This window comes from Erinaceus europaeus, chromosome 16 (genome assembly GCF_950295315.1).
Source record: "Erinaceus europaeus chromosome 16, mEriEur2.1, whole genome shotgun sequence".
In the NCBI taxonomy this organism is placed as follows: Eukaryota; Metazoa; Chordata; class Mammalia; order Eulipotyphla; family Erinaceidae; genus Erinaceus; species Erinaceus europaeus.
In genome coordinates, this window is record NC_080177.1 from 616,000 (window position 1) to 632,458 (window position 16,459).

The following is a 16,459-nucleotide window of genomic DNA, read 5'->3' on the forward strand; positions in this document are numbered from 1 at the left end:
AGCATTCCCTGTTACATGCAGGACCAGGGACCGAAGTCAGGGTTTGTGTCCCAGGACCCCCCTCTGCCCGCACCAGCCAGGCCTGGTCCACATAGCCCACCACATCAGACAGGGAGACAGCACAGCTCCAGGCCCTTGGGCAGGGTCAATGTCCTTGCAGGGGCTTCTCACGCTGGGGGGCCCTAATGTCCCAGCTCTGAGGGTGTCCCCACATCCTGCCACTGAGCCACTGGGGAGAAGGCCAGTGACCACCAGCCATGAGTGATGGCCCCAAGGCTTCCGCTCCCCTGTCCCTTCAGAAGGCAGCTGTGTGTGTGTGTGTGTGGGGGGGTCCCTCCCTGATTCCTCGGTGCTGCTGCGGACCAGCCCACAGCCTTGCCCCACCACCCAGCACCCAGACCCCTGGCACCCTGCCTGTGTTACTGAGAAGGCTCTCACCCATGCCTGACAGGAAGTGGGATGCAGGCCAGGCCTCAGCTCAATCCCCCAGGACCTCCGTCAGCAGAAACTTCCGGTTTCCAGACCTCTTCCTTGAGCTCACCCAGCCTGTCCCCCATCTGGGAGCTGTCACCAGCCCTCACCAGGCCCGCCCCCCCCAGCCACTCCCCTGCCATCCTTGGGGGCAAAACTCCAACCTCTTCCCTGCCCTGCCAGGTGGGGTCCACCTTCTCAGCTGAGGGGAGGGTCTCAGCAAAGTGCAGCCAGGAAGAGACCCTCCAAAGCTGGAGAGAGTCCTCCAAAGGTGGAGAGACTTCCAAGACTGGAGAGACCCTCCCCCCCCCCCCGCAGGAGGGTAAGGTCAAGTGGAGGGCTGGGAGAGGGATGTCATTGGCAGGGTGCTGGCTGCCTCCCCCCACAGTAGTGATTCAGACCCCCCCCCAATGGGCTGGGTGGCAGATGAGGGACCCTGGGTGGACAGGGCCTCCTGGCTTTCCCCCACCTGACCTCAGGTGTTGGGTACCTGCCCCGCCCAGGATGGCCATGCCTCCTTTGGGAGGCACCCTAGACAAAGGGTTACAGAGGAGAGCCCCAAGGGTGGGGGCAGTGCCAGCCCCCAGGGCTGCAGGGGGGGGGCTTTAGAAACTTCTTTGGCAAACAGAAAGTAGTCACTCACACTATTTTAAAAATATTTTTATTTATTATTGGATATATATAGAGAGAAATTGAGGAGGGGGAGGTAGAGAGAGAGACAGACACCTGCAGCCCTGCTTCACCACTCATGAAGCTTCCCCCCTGCAGGTGGGGACCAGGGGCTTGAACCTGGGTCCTTGTGCACTGTAATGTGAGCACTCAACCAGGTGCGTCACCGCCTGGCCCCTCACCAGTTTTAATGAAGACAACTTGAAAAGGCCAGGCCCTTCTGCTACCATTGCCCCCCTCCCAACCCCCATGTCTGAGGGGCACTGGGGCCTGTCACTGGGCAGCCCCATCAGTGGCCTGGGGACACCAGGGAGGGAGCTGGCAGAGAGAGGGGGACAGGGCAGAGGCAGCAAAGGGAGAGAGCAGAGAGGGGAAACAGCAGGGTGGGCGGGCTGCCCCCCACCACCTGCCCTTACCCCTCTGTCCAGTCCCGTGTCCTCTGTCACCTGTCTCTTCTTTTTTTTTATTTATATTTTATTTATTTTATTTCTGAGAGAAATGCAGAGAAAGACACACACAGAAACACCAGAGCACTGCTCAGCTCTGGCTTATGGTGGTGCGGAGGACTGAACCTGGGATTTAGGTTCAATCTCAGGCATGAGAGTCTGTTTGCATAACCATGATGCTGTCTCCCCCGCCCCACCTGTCTCTTCTGTCCTGTTGCCTGTCCCCTCCCTCCCAGGAGAGCACAGACCTGTCCCCTACTCCGGGCACTTGCTGAAGCCTCAGGGTGGGAGGCCTGGCCAGCAACCCCCGCCCCACACCGGTCAGGCCAGCGTGACCTTAGCCCTGGGGCCGCTTTGCTGGCGGGACCTGCCGTGGTTCACTGGGGACACTGGAGACAGAGGCCCGGCTCCACTCTGCACCCCCTCCTAGCTGCTGGGGCTCCCGAGGGTCCTGGAGGGGTCTGCTCACATCGTAGCCCCTCCCTCACCCTGGCCCCTCCCTGCCCCTGCTGCCGGCCCCTCCAGGGCCTGCCCCCCTCCTGTCTGTCCCCAGGGCTGCTCTTGCTGTTCTTGAGGGTGGTAGGTGGGCCTGCGGCTGTGACAGGCCCCATTCCCCAGACCAGTGGTGCAGACTCCTCTGCAAGGCCTGGAAGCTTCCAGAAGCCAGAGGACCTGGGCCTCCGGGAACCTGCTTCACTTTTCGGGGGGGTGGAGGGTGGTTAGTGGCCAGTTGAGGAGGCAGCCCCCCAATGCAGCTGAGAACCCTTCCCTGCTCCCCAACTCCAGAGAGACACTTCCTACAAAGGCATTTATTCCCACACACCCCATAACAAAACTCCTCAGCCCCCCTCAAGTTAGAACCCAGGTGAGGACAGGTGAGGACAAAGGACTCTGGAAGCTGGCTCTCCGGGGGGGGGGAGTAGGGGCGTCCCCCAGAGTAGCACCACAGTGGGGCCCAGGTCTCCCGTGAGCCCCGGGCCCCTCCCAGCAGTGTCCAGTACTGACCCCCGTGGGGAGCATGGGTGGGGATGCACAGGGGCAGGGCAGGAGCGTCTGGGGAGTTTCAGGCGAGCTGTGTCTCCCCCCCCCCCCCCCCCCCCGTGAGGAGCAGCTCCTGGTGGGCGGGGAGGGGTGGGTCCCCAGGGTGGCTGTGGGGGGGTGACACCCAGGACTCCCAGACGCCCAAGGGCCACATGACCAGCACGGGCTTCCAGTGTGTGGGGGTGGGACACGGGTCTTGGTGGGACAGGGACACGGGGCTCAGCCAGGAGCTGGGGGGACAGAGCCCGAGTCCACTCGGGCAGGGGAACCCCACCGATGGCGGACACAGAGGCTGTCCACTGGCGGCGGGGTCTGGGGGGGCCAGCAGGTGGGGAGGTGCCCTGCGGGCGTGTTCAGGGAGTGGGGGTGTGGGCGGTGGTCAGCAGAGTAAGGCCGTGGGTGGTGAGATTCCGTGATCTTCGGGGAGCAGACGGCCGCCCCCCACCCTCTGTCAGGCAAGCTCCTGGTCCTCTTGGTCTGGGGAGTGTGGTGGTCAGTGCAGAAGCCGTGGGGACATTCCCCTCCCACAGGACAGTGGCCCAGCTGCCCCTGCCCCTGCCCCCCCAACTCTGGGCTGCCCCACAGGAGCCTGCCACAGGGGGTGTGGGGAGGGCCGGCCCCACTCTGCCGTGTCACCCCAGGCAGCCCATCTTGGGGACACCCCTGCTGCGGGCCGGGGGCAGGGCAGGGCAGGGGTCTGGAGCCACAGGACAGGATGGTGCTGAGGGTCCCTGGGGGAGGGCTGTCCTGCCCCCTCCCTGCACAGCCCCTCTACCTGCTCTGTCTTCAGCACTGTCCTCAGGCTTCAGAGGCCGCAGGGCTGCAACAGGGGGGGCAGGGGGAGGGGTGCAGGGGGAGAGGGGAAGGGATGGGGGGGGAGGAGGAGGGGTCTCAGTGAGCAGCGGGACCCCCAGAAGACTTCTCAGGGTTAGGGGAGCCCCTCCCCTTGTGCCTCCAGGGAGCCTCTCCCCTGCTCACCCCTCCCCTAGGGAGCCCCTCCCCTCCTCCCCCTTCCCTCAGGGAGCCCCTCCCCTGCTCTCCTCACACCCAGTGCTCCCCCCTCCCTCAGGGAGCCCATAACCTGATCTCCCCTCACCAAGGGGCCCCCACCCCAACTGACCCCTCCCCCAGGGGCCTCCTCTGCTCACCAGTCTTGGATCCATCGCTCTCCCTTTCAGCTTCTGCGTCCTCAGCTCCTGGGGTGGGAACACCACGGCTCAGCTGCCCACCTGCACAGAGGCTGGGGGCGGCAGCCCGGGGGACCTGGGTGTGGAGGAAGGCGTCCCACTCCCCAGCCCCATGAGCCCCCACATTCCTGTCCGCCGAACCCCCGCCCATCTCGGCACCCCCCCCCCCAGCTAAACGTCACCCACCACCACCCACCCATTCACCCACTGCCCACCCCCTCGGCCTTAGCCATCCGTCTGCCTGTGCCCAGCGTCTTCCCCTCCTCCCAGACGCCCCATAATCGCCAGGCTCCGACTGTGCGCCCCAGGGTCAGCTACCAAGGCAGAGCCTATGTCGGCACCCGTTCAAACGCCCCCAGTATCCACACAGCACCTCAGGCCCTGCCCACGCCGACCTGGCCACCTCTACCCACCCACCCACACAGCCTCCTGGCCCTGCCCTCTGGCCCTGCCCCACGCAGGCACCCGCTGCAGGCACCCCAGGCCCACCACCTGGCTGACCTGCACGCTCCTCCTCCTCACAGCTCTGCCGCACCTTTCTCCAGCACAGCACGGCCAAGGCCAGCAGCAGCGCCACCAGGCAGACGGAGAGCCCCACCGTCACCCACAGGGCCTCGGGGGGGAAGGCCCCGGGCTGCCCTGGGGAAAGGGCTGTCACTGGCTGGGCCCTGCCTTGCTGCCCTTGCCCCAGCAGCCACCTGTCACCTGTGACACAGTTGCCCCTCCCTGGTCACTGTGCCCTCATCACTTTGACTATCCTCACCCTGTCCCTGCCCCCCACCCTGTCCCTGCCCCCACCCTGTCGCTGCCCCCCACCCTGTCCCTGCCCCCCACCCTGTCCCTGTCCCCCACCCTGTCCCTGCCCCCCACCCTGTCCCTGCCCCCACCTTGTCCCTGCCCCCAACACTGTCCCTGTCCCCCACCCTGTCCCTGCCCCCCACCCTGTCCCTGCCCCCACCCTGTCCCTGCCCCCACCTTGTCCCTGCCCCCAACACTGTCACTGTCCCCCACCCTGTCACTGTCCCCCACCCTGTCCCTGCCCCCACCCTGTCCCTGCCCCCAACACTGTCACTGTCCCCCACCCTGTCACTGTCCCCCACCCTGTCCCTGCCCCCAACACTGTCACTGTCCCCCACCCTGTCACTGTCCCCCACCCTGTCCCTGCCCCCAACACTGTCACTGTCCCCCACCCTGTCACTGTCCCCCACCCTGTCAATGCCCCCCACCCTGTCCCTGCCCCCTCACCCTATCCCCCACCCTGTCCCTGCCCCCTACCCTGTCCCTGTCCCCCACCCTGTCCCCCACCCTGTCACTATCCCCCACCCTGTCACTGTCTCCCACCTGTCCCTGCTCCCCCTCATGTGCCATCCAGCTTGTGGCTGTGACCCCACCTGTGACAGTGACGGAGCCGTGGGCGTCCTGGCCGAGCACGCGGTTGTGCACCAGACAGCTGTAGGAGTCACCGCCACCCAGCACAACCTGAAGCTCACTGTGGACGTGGAACAGGCCCTGGGCGCTGGCCGTCTGTGAGGTGCTCACGTTGGCGGTCAGAAGCACGCCCCGCCCGTCCCGCCACGTCACCTCGGCTGCAGGGTAGCCGCGGTGGCTGGTGCACGTGATGGTCACAGTGTCCCCTGGCCGCAGGTCCTTGCTGGGCTCCAGGGTCATGCTGGGCTTGGTGTAGGGGGCTGCGGGAAGGGTCAGAGGGTAGAGAACAGGGTCAGAGGGCAGGGGGCAGGGTGACAGGGCACAGGGTGTGGTGCAAGTGACACCATGGGACATGGTGGTATGGGGCTGGGGACATGTGACACCATGGGGCAGTGGCAGAGACTGAAGCTTGGGTGACATCGGACAGTGAAGGGGCAGAGATGGCATCAGAGCATGAGGCCAGGGACAGTGACACCATGGACACAGGGCTCGGGACAGTGACACCATGGGCACAGGGCTCAGGGGACAGTGACACCATGGGCACAGGGCTCAGGGGACAGTGACACCATGGGCACAGGGCTCAGGGGACAGTGACACCATGGGCACAGGGCTCAGAGGACAGTGACACCATGGGCACAGGGTTCAGGGGACAGTGACACCATGGGCACAGGGCTCAGAGGACAGTGACACCATGGATACAGGGCTCGGGACAGTGACGCCATGGGCACAGGGCTCAGGGGACAGTGACACCATGGACACAGGGCTCAGGGGACAGTGACACCATGGGCACAGGGCTCAGGACAGTGACACCATGGGCACAGGGCTCAGGGGACAGTGACACCATGGGCACAGGGCTCAGAGGACAGTGACACCATGGACACAGGGCTCAGGGGACAGTGACACCATGGGCACAGGGCTCAGAGGACAGTGACACCATGGGCACAGGGCTCAGGGGACAGTGACACCATGGACACAGGGCTCAGGACAGTGACACCATGGACACAGGGCTCAGGGGACAGTTACACCATGGGCACAGGGCTCGGGACAGTGACACCATGGGCACAGGGCTCAGGACAGTGACACCATGGGCACAGGGATCAGGGGACCGTGACACCATGGGCACAGGGCTCAGAGGACAGTGACACGATGGGCACAGGGCTCAGGGACAGTGACACCATGGGCACAAGGATGTGTGGAGCAGGGTGACCCTCAGGACGCTCACCGGCCACCTGCAGGCTGAGGGCCGCACTGGCAAAGTCCCCTCCGTCTCCGCCGGTCCCCTGCAGGCTGACGAAGCAGGTGAAACCGCCCTCGTCCGCCACCCGCACCCCGCGCAGCAGCAGGGAGGCGTCACCCTGTGCCAGCCGGCCCAGGAAGAGCGCCGTGCGGTTGGCCAGGCTGCTGCCCTGGTCGTGGCCGGCGGCAAAGCTGTGCACCAGCTGCTTGGTGTCCGTCAGCTGCCAGATGAGGCTGAGCTGTGCCAGGGCGCCCGGCAGTGGCTGGAAGGAACAGCCCAGTGTGGCGTCCGAGCCCACCAGGGCCACTACCGGCTCCTCTGGGACCCTCACCTCCACCGCGCCTGGGGACAGGGCAGGAGAGGGACAGTGAGGGACAGAGAGGGACAGTGAAGGGGCAAGGGGCAGGGGGATAGAGAGGGACAGTGAGGGGGAGAGGGACAGGGGGACAGTGAGGGGGAGAGGGACAGGGGGACAGTGAGGGGGAGAGGGACAGGGGGATAGAGAGGGACAGTGAGGGGGAGAGGGACAGGGGGATAGAGAGGGACAGTGAGGGGGAGAGGGACAGAGGGAGAGGGATAGTGAGAGGGACAGAGGGATAGTGGGGGGAGAGGGACAGAGAGGGACAGTGAGGGGGAGAGCGACAGGGGGATAGAGAGGGACAGTGAGAGGGACAGAGGGATAGAGAGGGATAGTGAGGGGGAGAGGGACAGTGAGGGGGAGAGTGACAGAGAGGGACAGTGAGGAGGAGAGTGACAGAGAGGGACAGTGAGGGGGAGAGGGACTGAGGGGGAGAGGGACAGGGGGATAGAGAGGGATAGTGAGAGGGACAGAGGGATAGAGAGGGATAGTGAGGGGGAGAGGGACAGTGAGGGGGAGAGGGACAGGGGGATAGGGAGGGACAGTGAGGGGGAGAGGGACAGGGGGATTGGGAGGGACAGTGAGGGGCGAGGGACAGTATGGGGGAGAGGGACAGAGAGGGACAGTGAGGGGGTGAGGGACAGTATGGGGGAGAGGGACAGTGAGGGGGCAAGGGACGGGGGAGAGGGACAGAGGGCGAGAGTGAAGGGATGGGCAGAGGGGGACGGGGGTGAGGGACACCAGAGTGAGCAGGGACAGAAACAGGGTCCAGGGGCACGGGGAGGTGGTAGACGGACACAGGGACAGGAAATGGGAGGCAGAGATGGGGAACAGGGAGCCAAGTGTGAGGGACCTATGTGGGCAGGCACAGAGACTGAGGGACAGAGGGGGGCAAGGGTGACAGGGAGGGGACGGGGTGCTGATGCCAGCGGTGGCCCCGGTCTGGAGAAAGGACCTCTGGGTGGTTCTCTCGGGGGGGGGGGCGGCTGACCGGACAAGGGGGCCCAGGGCCAGGGGTGACAGCTGCCAAGTCCTGCTCAGGCCACCGCTGCTTCTGGCTGTGCCCGCCACCAGGTGGCACCAGATGCTCGAGGAAGCAGGGCCCCCGTGACGTCAGGGAGGGTGGTGCTGGGTGCCGGCACTGGGTGCTGGGCGGGTGCTGCCTGAGGACTCCCACCTTCCCACCGTGGGCTGGACGGCCTGCTGAGTAGTGCAGGTGAGGGGGAGAAGCCTGGGTAGGGGGCTGGCAGAGGGGTGTCGTCAGAGCAGGGGGAAAGGGGCTGGGAAGTTTGGGGAGGAGGGCAGGTGGGGGACAGCATGGGCCACAGCTCTGAGCCAGCCTGGAGCTCAGAGGCAGCGTTGGTGGCCAGAGCGGCTGTGGTGGATGGACAGCCTGCCCAGCCTGTCCCATCACTGCAGGGAGTGTTCTGGGGGGGGAGGGGAGGGAAGGGGGCGGGAAGGGGGGTAGGGAAGGAGGAGGCCTGAGCTGGAGCAAGGGGTGCAGAGATGGCCCTGGACACAGCCCCCACCCCCTGGACACAGAGAGCCCCTCTACCCCCTCACCCAGGAGTGCAGAGATGGCCCTGGACACAGCCCCCACCCCCCTGGACACAGAGAGCCCCTCTACCCCCCTCACCCAGGGAGCCCCTCACCTGTGAGCCAGCACCACAGCACCCCCAGCATGGCTGCTGCACGCAGGTCCCCCCCAGGGCGGCCCCGGGGCCCTGGCATCCTCTGAAGGTGACAGGCAGCTGGGCTCCTTGCGCGGGCCTCACCTGTCTGGGGACAGCAGAGGCTTTGGCTCAGGTGGGGGTGCGGCCGGGTCCAGGGGTCCCGGGGAAGCAGAGCCCACCTCTGAGCAGGCGGCTGTCCACCACGAGACAGGTGGCCTATGGGAGCTGGGATGCAGGACATGGGTCACTTGGTGAGGACACGAGGCCAGGGGTCAGGCCAGACACAGGCCGAGTGACGGGGCTGCAAATTCCAAGGCAGCTGGGAGCCACGGAACATTCTAGAGCAGGGCAGGACATGGTCAGAGCTGGGCTTTGCAGAGAACCTGAGACAGGGCCTGCTGGTGACGGACAGAAAGGGTAGCTGGGCTGGGGACAAGGGGCATGGCTGGCGGCACCCCCAACACACCCCCCGGGCGTCTTTTCCCCAGCCAGGCCACCAGGCAGCTCACACACAAGGCTCAGAACCCACGGCCTCTGTGCAGGAGGAAGGGGACATTAGAGGTGGCACAGGTGGTGCCGGCCTGGCTGTGGGCACCAGCTCCCGCTAGCCTGTCTCCCAAAGGCGAATGTCCCCACGCCACCAGTCAGGCGGGCAGCTCGGCCTGGCACGCCACCCAGGATCCCAGCTCAGAGCACCTGGGCATCCCGCCCCACCCCCACCCCAGCTGTCCGCAGGGGGAAGCCCCGGAGCCACTTCCTGTCCAGATGCTTCCGTGCTGACTCAGCGGTCACCTCCACTCAGAGGCCAGTGACCACAGGGGCCACGGGGACCGCAAGGGCCACATCCTGCTGGCTGGCTGGCGGCGGCGGGGCCAGGACTCAGGCAGCAGCACAGATTCCGGCCTCCTGTCCCCCGGAGCCCGAGTGTCCCACTCGCCACGCGGCCACCACAGCCCTGTAATCTCCTGCGCCCTCCCCTGCCTGTGCCAAGGTCCCCTTTCTGGGGCACCTCCTTTGGGGCCCTCAGCCGGGAAGACGCCTGGTCCATCCTCCCTAGCACCCCACAGATGCCCGCCGGCCACCATGCCCCGCACCCAGCTCAGCTGGCATGGGTACTTGGGCTCAGTCACTGCATCCCCAAGAATGCAGGTGTGGCAAATCAGGGAACCCTCAGGGCTTTGGGGTCCACTCTGCCCCCCACCCCCAACTCTGGACCCACCTCCCTACAAGTGATGGCTGGGACCTGGGAGGGTGGGTGTAAGGACAGGCACTGGGACCCACGGGCGTCTCTTTCCTGCCCTGGACTCGATGTCCCCTCCAGAGGGCCTGGCAGACGGGCACTGAGACAGGGGGATCGGGCAGGTGGTCTGGGGAGGACAGACAGGGCTCGGCGGAGGAGCAAAGGACTGGCGTGGGCAAGGCTGGATCCTGGTATGGGACAAGGACTGGCGTGGGCAAGGCTGGATCCTGGTATGGGACAAGGACTGGCGTGGGCAAGGCTGGATCCTGGTATGGGACAAGGACTGGCGTGGGCAAGGCTGGATCCTGGTATGGGACAAGGACGGGAAATGGCTCCCCACACACACCTGAGAAGCCGCAGGTGGAGGCCACAGGGCAGCACTGCGCCGGGCCTGCAGGCCCGAGGCCTTGGCTGCGTCCAGCACGCAGTGGCAGAGCTGGGCAGTGCACGGGCTGGTCTGCCTTTCTCACAGAGACAAACACACTTCTTAAGGCGGGCGTGGGGCAGGACACTCGGCCAGCACCCCAGAGACCCCTGTCGGTCCCACGCACCCGTGAGACAGCTATCACCACCCCCCAGTAAGGTGAGATGTGGCAGTGAGTGCCACATGGGTGGGGGGCCAGCCACATTACAGGGGACCCTGGACTGTGTCACTCTCGGGGGGAGAGCAGCACGCGGCAGGCCCACGGCTCCCACCACCCTTCCTTCCGTCTTCCCTTCCTTTTACTTGTTGATATTTTTTTTACATTTAATTGATTCATTATTGGATAGAAAGAGAAAAATTGACAGGGAAGGGGAGATATGAGAGAGACAGCGGCAGCCCTGCTTCATCACTCCTGAATCTTGTCCCCTGCAGGTGGGGAACAGGGCCTTGAACCCAGGTCCTTGAGCACTGTAATGTGTGCGCTTAGCCAGGTGCACCAGCACCTGGCCCCACTTTCTTTCATTTCCTAAAGGTATTTGTTAGCTTATTAATGGGAGAGGGGGGAGGGGGGAAGGGAGGGAGAAGAAAAGGCAAGGTGTCACTCTGGCCAGGTTGGGGGACTTGCAGGCTCAAGGCCTAGGCTCCCTCGGTGCTCATTCTCATAAAAATAAATATGACTAAAAAAATCAAACAGCCCCCCTGGCTCTGCAGCTCTGCCAGCTTCCCACACCATCTGGGGTGCCCAACACCCAGGCCCCCCTCCAGGCCAGCTCTGCCTAGCTTGCTCTGCCTAAACCCAGAGGGCTCCACTGACGGGCCCCCGCCTTGCCCCCCTCGGAACGTGGGGGCCCCTGGTGCATGCTCCTGAACTTAGAACTTGGGGGCCGATGCCCTTCATGACCCCCTGGCTGGGCCGGGGCCAGTGTCAAATCCTGACTCAGCCCTGAGGACTCGTGGCTGGGGTGGGGACATGACCCCACGACTCATGTCCTGGCGGCACAGCGGTGTCCTCTGCTGCCGTGCCCAGGGGTGTGCGGAGGGCAAGGCCCAGCCCCCAGGATGGGGGAAGACACCGACTGTCTGGGCCCCAGAGAGAGCAGGGAGTGGGGGCTGTGTTCAAACTGGAAGCCGAAAGGACTGCAGGCCTGGGGGGCTGGGGGAGCATGAGCTGGCAGCAGCAGGCCCAGCAGACTCCCAGGACCACAGCTGGGACCCCGGAGACCCCTCATGGAGACCTTAGCATGTTCATTCAGGTTCCAGAAAGGGGGTTCATGCTGGGGGGAGGCAGGGAGAGGCGGCGGCCGCCGTGCTGGGCTGGCCGAGAAGCTGGCACCCCAAGGCCAAGCCCCAAACGGCAGGGGTGGAGAGGGCGGGTGGGCAGGACACGGTGGTGGGGCCAGCTGGTGGGGTACAGTCCTTCTGAGCCCCCAGACTCACACGTCATGTTCCCCACCCAGCCCTGACCGCCGGGTGGACCCCGGCCACACCCCTTGGCATTCGAGCTGCCAAGGGTGAGCTCATGGCCGTCTGATTCCCTCTCCCTCCTGCTGGCCCTGGGCCCCCACCCAGAGGTGCTGGGAGCTGAGCCTTTTCTCCTGCTCTCTGCAAAGTGGAGAGGACAGTGTGGGTCTGTGGGCCCCAGCTCTCCTCAGCCCCACGGGAGGACCTCACAGACAGCCCCACCACATGGGGTCTCGGTCCTGGTGCAGACCAGGGGCCTCGCAGGTGGGGTGGGGTGGGGTGGAGGTAGGTTCTCGGGAGCCGTCTCCTGACCGGCCAGTGGGGGTGGGGACCCCAGCCTCACCCAGTCACTTGCTCCGAGCTACAGCAGAGACAGGGAGGAAACTCGGGCCATTAAATCCTGCCCCACACCCCCAGACTTGCAGAGGGACCTACAGGGGAGGGGCGGGGGGCTCTACACAGGTGGCAGGGGGCAGGGGGCCCTACAGGGGGACCCCGTGCTGAGGCTGCAGGGCACAGGAGCAGTGAATGAGCGAAGCCAAGGGAGACCAGCCCGAGGTGCTGGGCGGGGGTGGGGGTGGGGGCAGCTGTCAGTGGCTCACAGAGGTGGGCAGAGGCGGGCATGCTAACGCCAAGGAGACCTTGGAAGGGAGTTCACAGTGTGAAGGCTGGACCTGAGAGTCGGGGTCCCCGTTCAAGCCCCCATATCACATGCATCAGTGGCGCTCTAGTTCTCTCTTTGCTTAACAAAGAAAGAGATTTGGGGGAGCAGGTGGTGGTGCACTGAACTGAGCACACTCATCACCATGTGCAAGGACCCGGGTTCGAGTCTCCGTCCCCACCTGCGGGGGGAAGCTTCATGAGTGGTGAAGCAGGACTGCCGGTGTCTCTCTGTCTCTCTCCCTTTTTTTTTTTTTAAAGATTTTATTTATGCATGAGGAAGATAGGAGAGAGAGAGAGAGAGAGAGAGAGAGAGAGAGAGAAGGAACACCAGATACCACTCTGGTACGTGTGCTGCCAGGGAATGAACTTGGGACCTCATGCTGGAGAGTCCACTGCTTTGTCCACTGCACCACCTCCCAGACCACTCTCTCTCCCTCTCTATCCCCCCCCCCCAGTTTCTCTCTTCCCTATCCAATAAAAAACAGAGATAAAGGAAGAAAGAGGGAGAAATGGTTGCCAGGACCAGTGGATTCTTACTGCTGGCACCAAGCTCCAGTGATAACTCTGGTGTCAGAAAAAAAAATAATAAGGGCGGAGAGTAGATAGCATGATGTATAATGGTGATGCAAACAGACTCTCATGCCTGAGGCTCCAAAGTCCCAGGTTCAATTCCCCCGCACCATAAGCCAGAGCTGAACAGTGCTCTGGTAAAAAAAAAAAATAGGGGTCAGGTGGTAATGCAGCGGGTTAAGCGCATGTGGTGCAAAGCGCAAGGACCGGCACAAGGACCAGTGTAAGGATCCTGGTTTGAGCCCCAGCTCCCCACCTGCAGGGGGGTTGCTTCACATGTGGTGAAGCAGGTCTGCAGGAGTCTGTCTGTCTTCCCGTCCTCTCTCGATTTCTCTGTCCTGTCCAACAACAACAACAGCAATGACAACCATAATAATAACGATAAACGACAAGGGCAACAAAATTGGGAGAATGGCCTCCAGGAGCAGTGGATTCGTAGTGCAGGCACCGAGCCCCAGTGATAACCCTGGAGCCATAAAAAGGGGGGGGGGGGAGGCAAACAAAAAAAGCAAAGGAAATCTTTAAAGTAACGATGACGGGGCCACCGGCAGCCCTCCGACAGCCCCTGCGAGCACGGACAAGCCCAATGTGGACCCCAAGACACGAGGAAAATGTCCGTGACAGCGGCCTGAGGTCACACTGCAGTGAGTCAGCCTGGGGAGACAGGCCCCGCTGGGTGCTGGTGGGCACTGGCCTTGCGCTGAAGTCCAGCTCTGTGGGCAGTGCCTCCATGTCCCCGCGCCCGTCCCTGGGAGTCTGAGCCACCAGGATGTGGTCTTGGGCCCCCTGCGTATCCGGCCCCTGAGAGCACTGCGGCAGCAGGGGGTGTTCTGGGGGGCTGGGAGGGTGGGGGCACCACCTGCAGCCATCCTCCAGGCAGCCTCCCCTCAGACCCTGCCTGAGACAGAAGCCCCACATCTGAGTCACCCGGTCCCAGCAGCAGGAAAAGCCCAGGCTTCTGGAATCTCCCGCCCGAGCCCAAGGCCCAGACCTGCCCACTCAGAGCTGGGGAGAATTCAGTGCCCGGGGGCATGGGGTTCTTCCCTTCGGTGGCAGAGTGCCCCACTGTCGGGCAGCCCCCCTGCTCCATCCTAGCCCGGCACCCCACAAACCCACCTCTCCGAGGACCCTGCTCCTGGGGGCCCTCCTCCCGGTGCCCTCCTGCCTCCTGGTGCCCCCCCACCCCCTAAGTGCAGTGCTGTCCCACTGGTCCTTTCCTGCCCAACCCTGTGCAGTGAGCTCCCCACTTCCCCATCCAGCGGGTGGTCCCCACTTCTGCTTACCCCTCCCCGGAGCAGGCGTGGGGCGGGGGAGGGCTGAGGGTCTCAGGTTCAGGCCCCACCGGGCTCCACCGCCTGGCGTTTCTGAGTCACCCAAGGGGAGAGGCTGCCTGTGTCCTCGCAGGGCCTCGGGGTAACCACTGCCCCCTCTGGAGCAGATGGCCCGTGAGGGGGTGCTGGCTGGAGACCCCCTCCCTGCTGTCCCTGCTCCTCCGGTGCTGGCCCAGCCCTCTAGCCCTCCAGCCCTGCGGGCCACAGACAAAGGCGCCCCCCCCCCCCCCAGCTGCACTCACCGCTCCCAGGCCGAGTGGCCGCCAGGCCGGCAGGCCCAGGGCTGGGCGGGCTGGGGGCGGGGCTGCGGCCGGAAGGAGGACAGGCCGGGAGGACTGGCTGCACCAGGACTGCCTCCACCTCACTCCTGCGCCCACCCTCCCACAGACATGGCTTCCTGTGAGGGGACAGGTGGCCGTGCCCCCTCAGGCAGTAAGGCTGGGTCCCCCAGACTTCCGTGCCACGCCCTCCAGGCTGCCAAGCTGTGCCCCTAGCCCCCAGGCTTCAAGGCGTGTCCCCCTCCAGGATGCCAGGGCAGTGCACCTCGCTTGAGAAAAGGTTAAGCTGGCAGCCAAGTCCCTAAATAGAGTGTGGACACTCACCCAGCCCCCCAACCGCAGGGCAGCCTCCACGGGCTCCTCCTTTCCTGCCGCCCACGGTGCCTGGCCCGCCCGCCTGGCTCCACAGGCTTGGGAAGGGGGCTGGGACTGAGCCGGTAAGGGGGTCTTGGCCTGTAGGCAGTGACAGCTGGTGCTCCTGGGCTTGGAGGTGCTCGACTGGGGGGTTCCCTTCACAGCCCCCTCAGGTGGAGGCTGTCTCCCCCACAGCCTCTCCCAGCTGGTGGTGTTGACCCTCTCATCTCAGCTGGGGGGCTACCACCCTCTTAAAAATTATTTTTACGGGGGAGTCAGGCGGTAGCGCAGCGGGTTAAGCGCACGTGGCGCAAAGCGCAAGGACCGGCGTCAGGATCCCAGTTTGAGCCCCCGGCTCCCCACCTGCAGGGGAGTCGCTTCCCAGGTGGTGAAGCAGGTCTGCAGGTATCTGTCTTTCTCTCCCCCTCTGTGTCTTCCCCTCCTCTCTCCATTTCTGTCTGTCCTGTCCAACAACAGTGACATCAGTAACAACAATAACTACAACAACAATAAAAAAACTACAAGGGCAACAAAAGGGAATAAATAAATTTAAAAAAAACATTAAAAATTATTTTTACGGGCCGGGTGGTGGTGTACCCAGTTGAGTGCACATATAACCACATGCAAGGACCCAGGTCCAAGCCTCCAGTCCCCACCTGCAGGGGAAAAGCTTCATAAGTGGTGAGGCAGGGCTGCAGTGGTCTCTCTGTCTGTCTCTTCCATTTCAGTTTCTCTTTCTATCAAATAAATAAATAAACATTGAAATGCAAACATAGTATATATATTTTTTTGCCTTCAGGGTTATTGCTGGGGCTCGGTGCCTGCGAATCCACTGCTCCTGGAGGCCCTTTTTGCCCCTTTTGTTGCCCTTATTGTTTTATCATTGCTGTGGCTATTATTGTTGTTACGGATGTTGTTGTTGTTGGCTAGGACAGAGAGAAATGGAGAGAGGAGGGGAGACAGAGAGGGGGAGAGAAAGACAGACACCTGCAGACCTGCTTTGCCTCCTGTGAAGCGACTCCCCTGCAGGTGGGGATCCTTACGCTGGTCCTTGCACTTCATGCCATGTGGCTTAACCCGCTGCGCTGCCGCCTGGCCCCTGAAAACATAATATTTTCACAAAGGAGCGCAGTGAGACACAGGGTGATGGTGCATTTTGATATTTCCCCCCTAGAATGTTTGCTGTTCCTGGGGGGCATCCCTGGACATGTGGTGGTGGGGTGGGTGGGGGCACTCGGCTCTTACCGCTGTCTGCCCGCTGGCTGGGGAGAGGGATCCCGACCCACAGGCTTCCTGTGGTGGGACTGTCACTGTGTGTGGTTGTGTGTCCGGGTGACTGTGTGTCCCTGTGACTGTGTGACCGTGTGTCCGTTTGACTGTGTGTCCATGTGACTCTGTCAGTGTGACCGGGTGACCAGTGTGTCCGTGTGACTGTGGCAGCATGTGGCAGCCAGGCACAGGCCCGTGCACGGTGACCAGCTCCGTGTTGAGTGCACACATGCCTGTCCTCACGTGCACTGGTGACGGCCGGGTGCCAGCCCCGCGGGACAGGCCAGGTGGAGGACAGGGCACCTAGTTGTCTCCCAGCCCCGCTGGGCGCTGCCCAATCTCAGGGTGACCCACCCAGC

The 16,459-nt window shown here is 63.7% G+C and overlaps 1 protein-coding gene across 8 annotated transcripts; it reads right to left on the reverse strand.

Annotated features, from left to right (window-relative positions):
* Positions 1-2,380: 2,380 nt before the first annotated feature.
* Positions 2,381-14,697, reverse strand: CD276 (CD276 molecule). 8 transcript variants are annotated; one of them, XR_009545405.1, is made up of 8 exons: positions 14,152-14,306; positions 8,490-8,616; positions 6,465-6,821; positions 5,206-5,502; positions 4,316-4,448; positions 3,776-3,823; positions 3,403-3,447; positions 2,381-3,104 (listed from the first exon to the last, which is right to left on the reverse strand). XR_009545405.1 is itself a non-coding variant. In XM_060175680.1 (8 exons), the coding sequence occupies exons 2-8, from the start codon at positions 8,566-8,568 to the stop codon at positions 3,079-3,081; spliced, it is 990 nt and encodes a 329-aa protein (XP_060031663.1). In that variant the 5' UTR covers positions 8,569-8,612; positions 14,442-14,697; the 3' UTR covers positions 2,381-3,078. The 8 variants fall into 8 exon arrangements, 5 of the variants coding, with proteins under 5 accessions (XP_060031663.1, XP_016049740.1, XP_060031659.1 ...); XM_060175680.1 differs by lacking the exon at positions 14,152-14,306 and adding an exon at positions 14,442-14,697 and having other exon boundaries at positions 4,316-4,453; positions 8,490-8,612; XM_016194254.2 differs by lacking the exon at positions 14,152-14,306 and adding an exon at positions 14,442-14,616 and having other exon boundaries at positions 4,316-4,453.
* Positions 14,698-16,459: the final 1,762 nt, after the last annotated feature.

Bases quoted from the DNA above. Each gene is read 5' to 3' on its own strand.
- CD276 (XM_060175680.1), bottom strand. From the start codon at position 8,568: ATGCCAGGGCCCCGGGGCCGCCCTGGGGGGGACCTGCGTGCAGCAGCC. The intron at 6,822-8,489 runs GTGAGGGGCTCC...CCCTGTCCCCAG, and splicing joins GCTGTGGTGCTGGCTCACAG to GCGCGGTGGAGGTGAGGGTC. The intron at 5,503-6,464 runs GTGAGCGTCCTG...CCCTTCCCGCAG, and splicing joins CCTCAGCCTGCAGGTGGCCG to CCCCCTACACCAAGCCCAGC.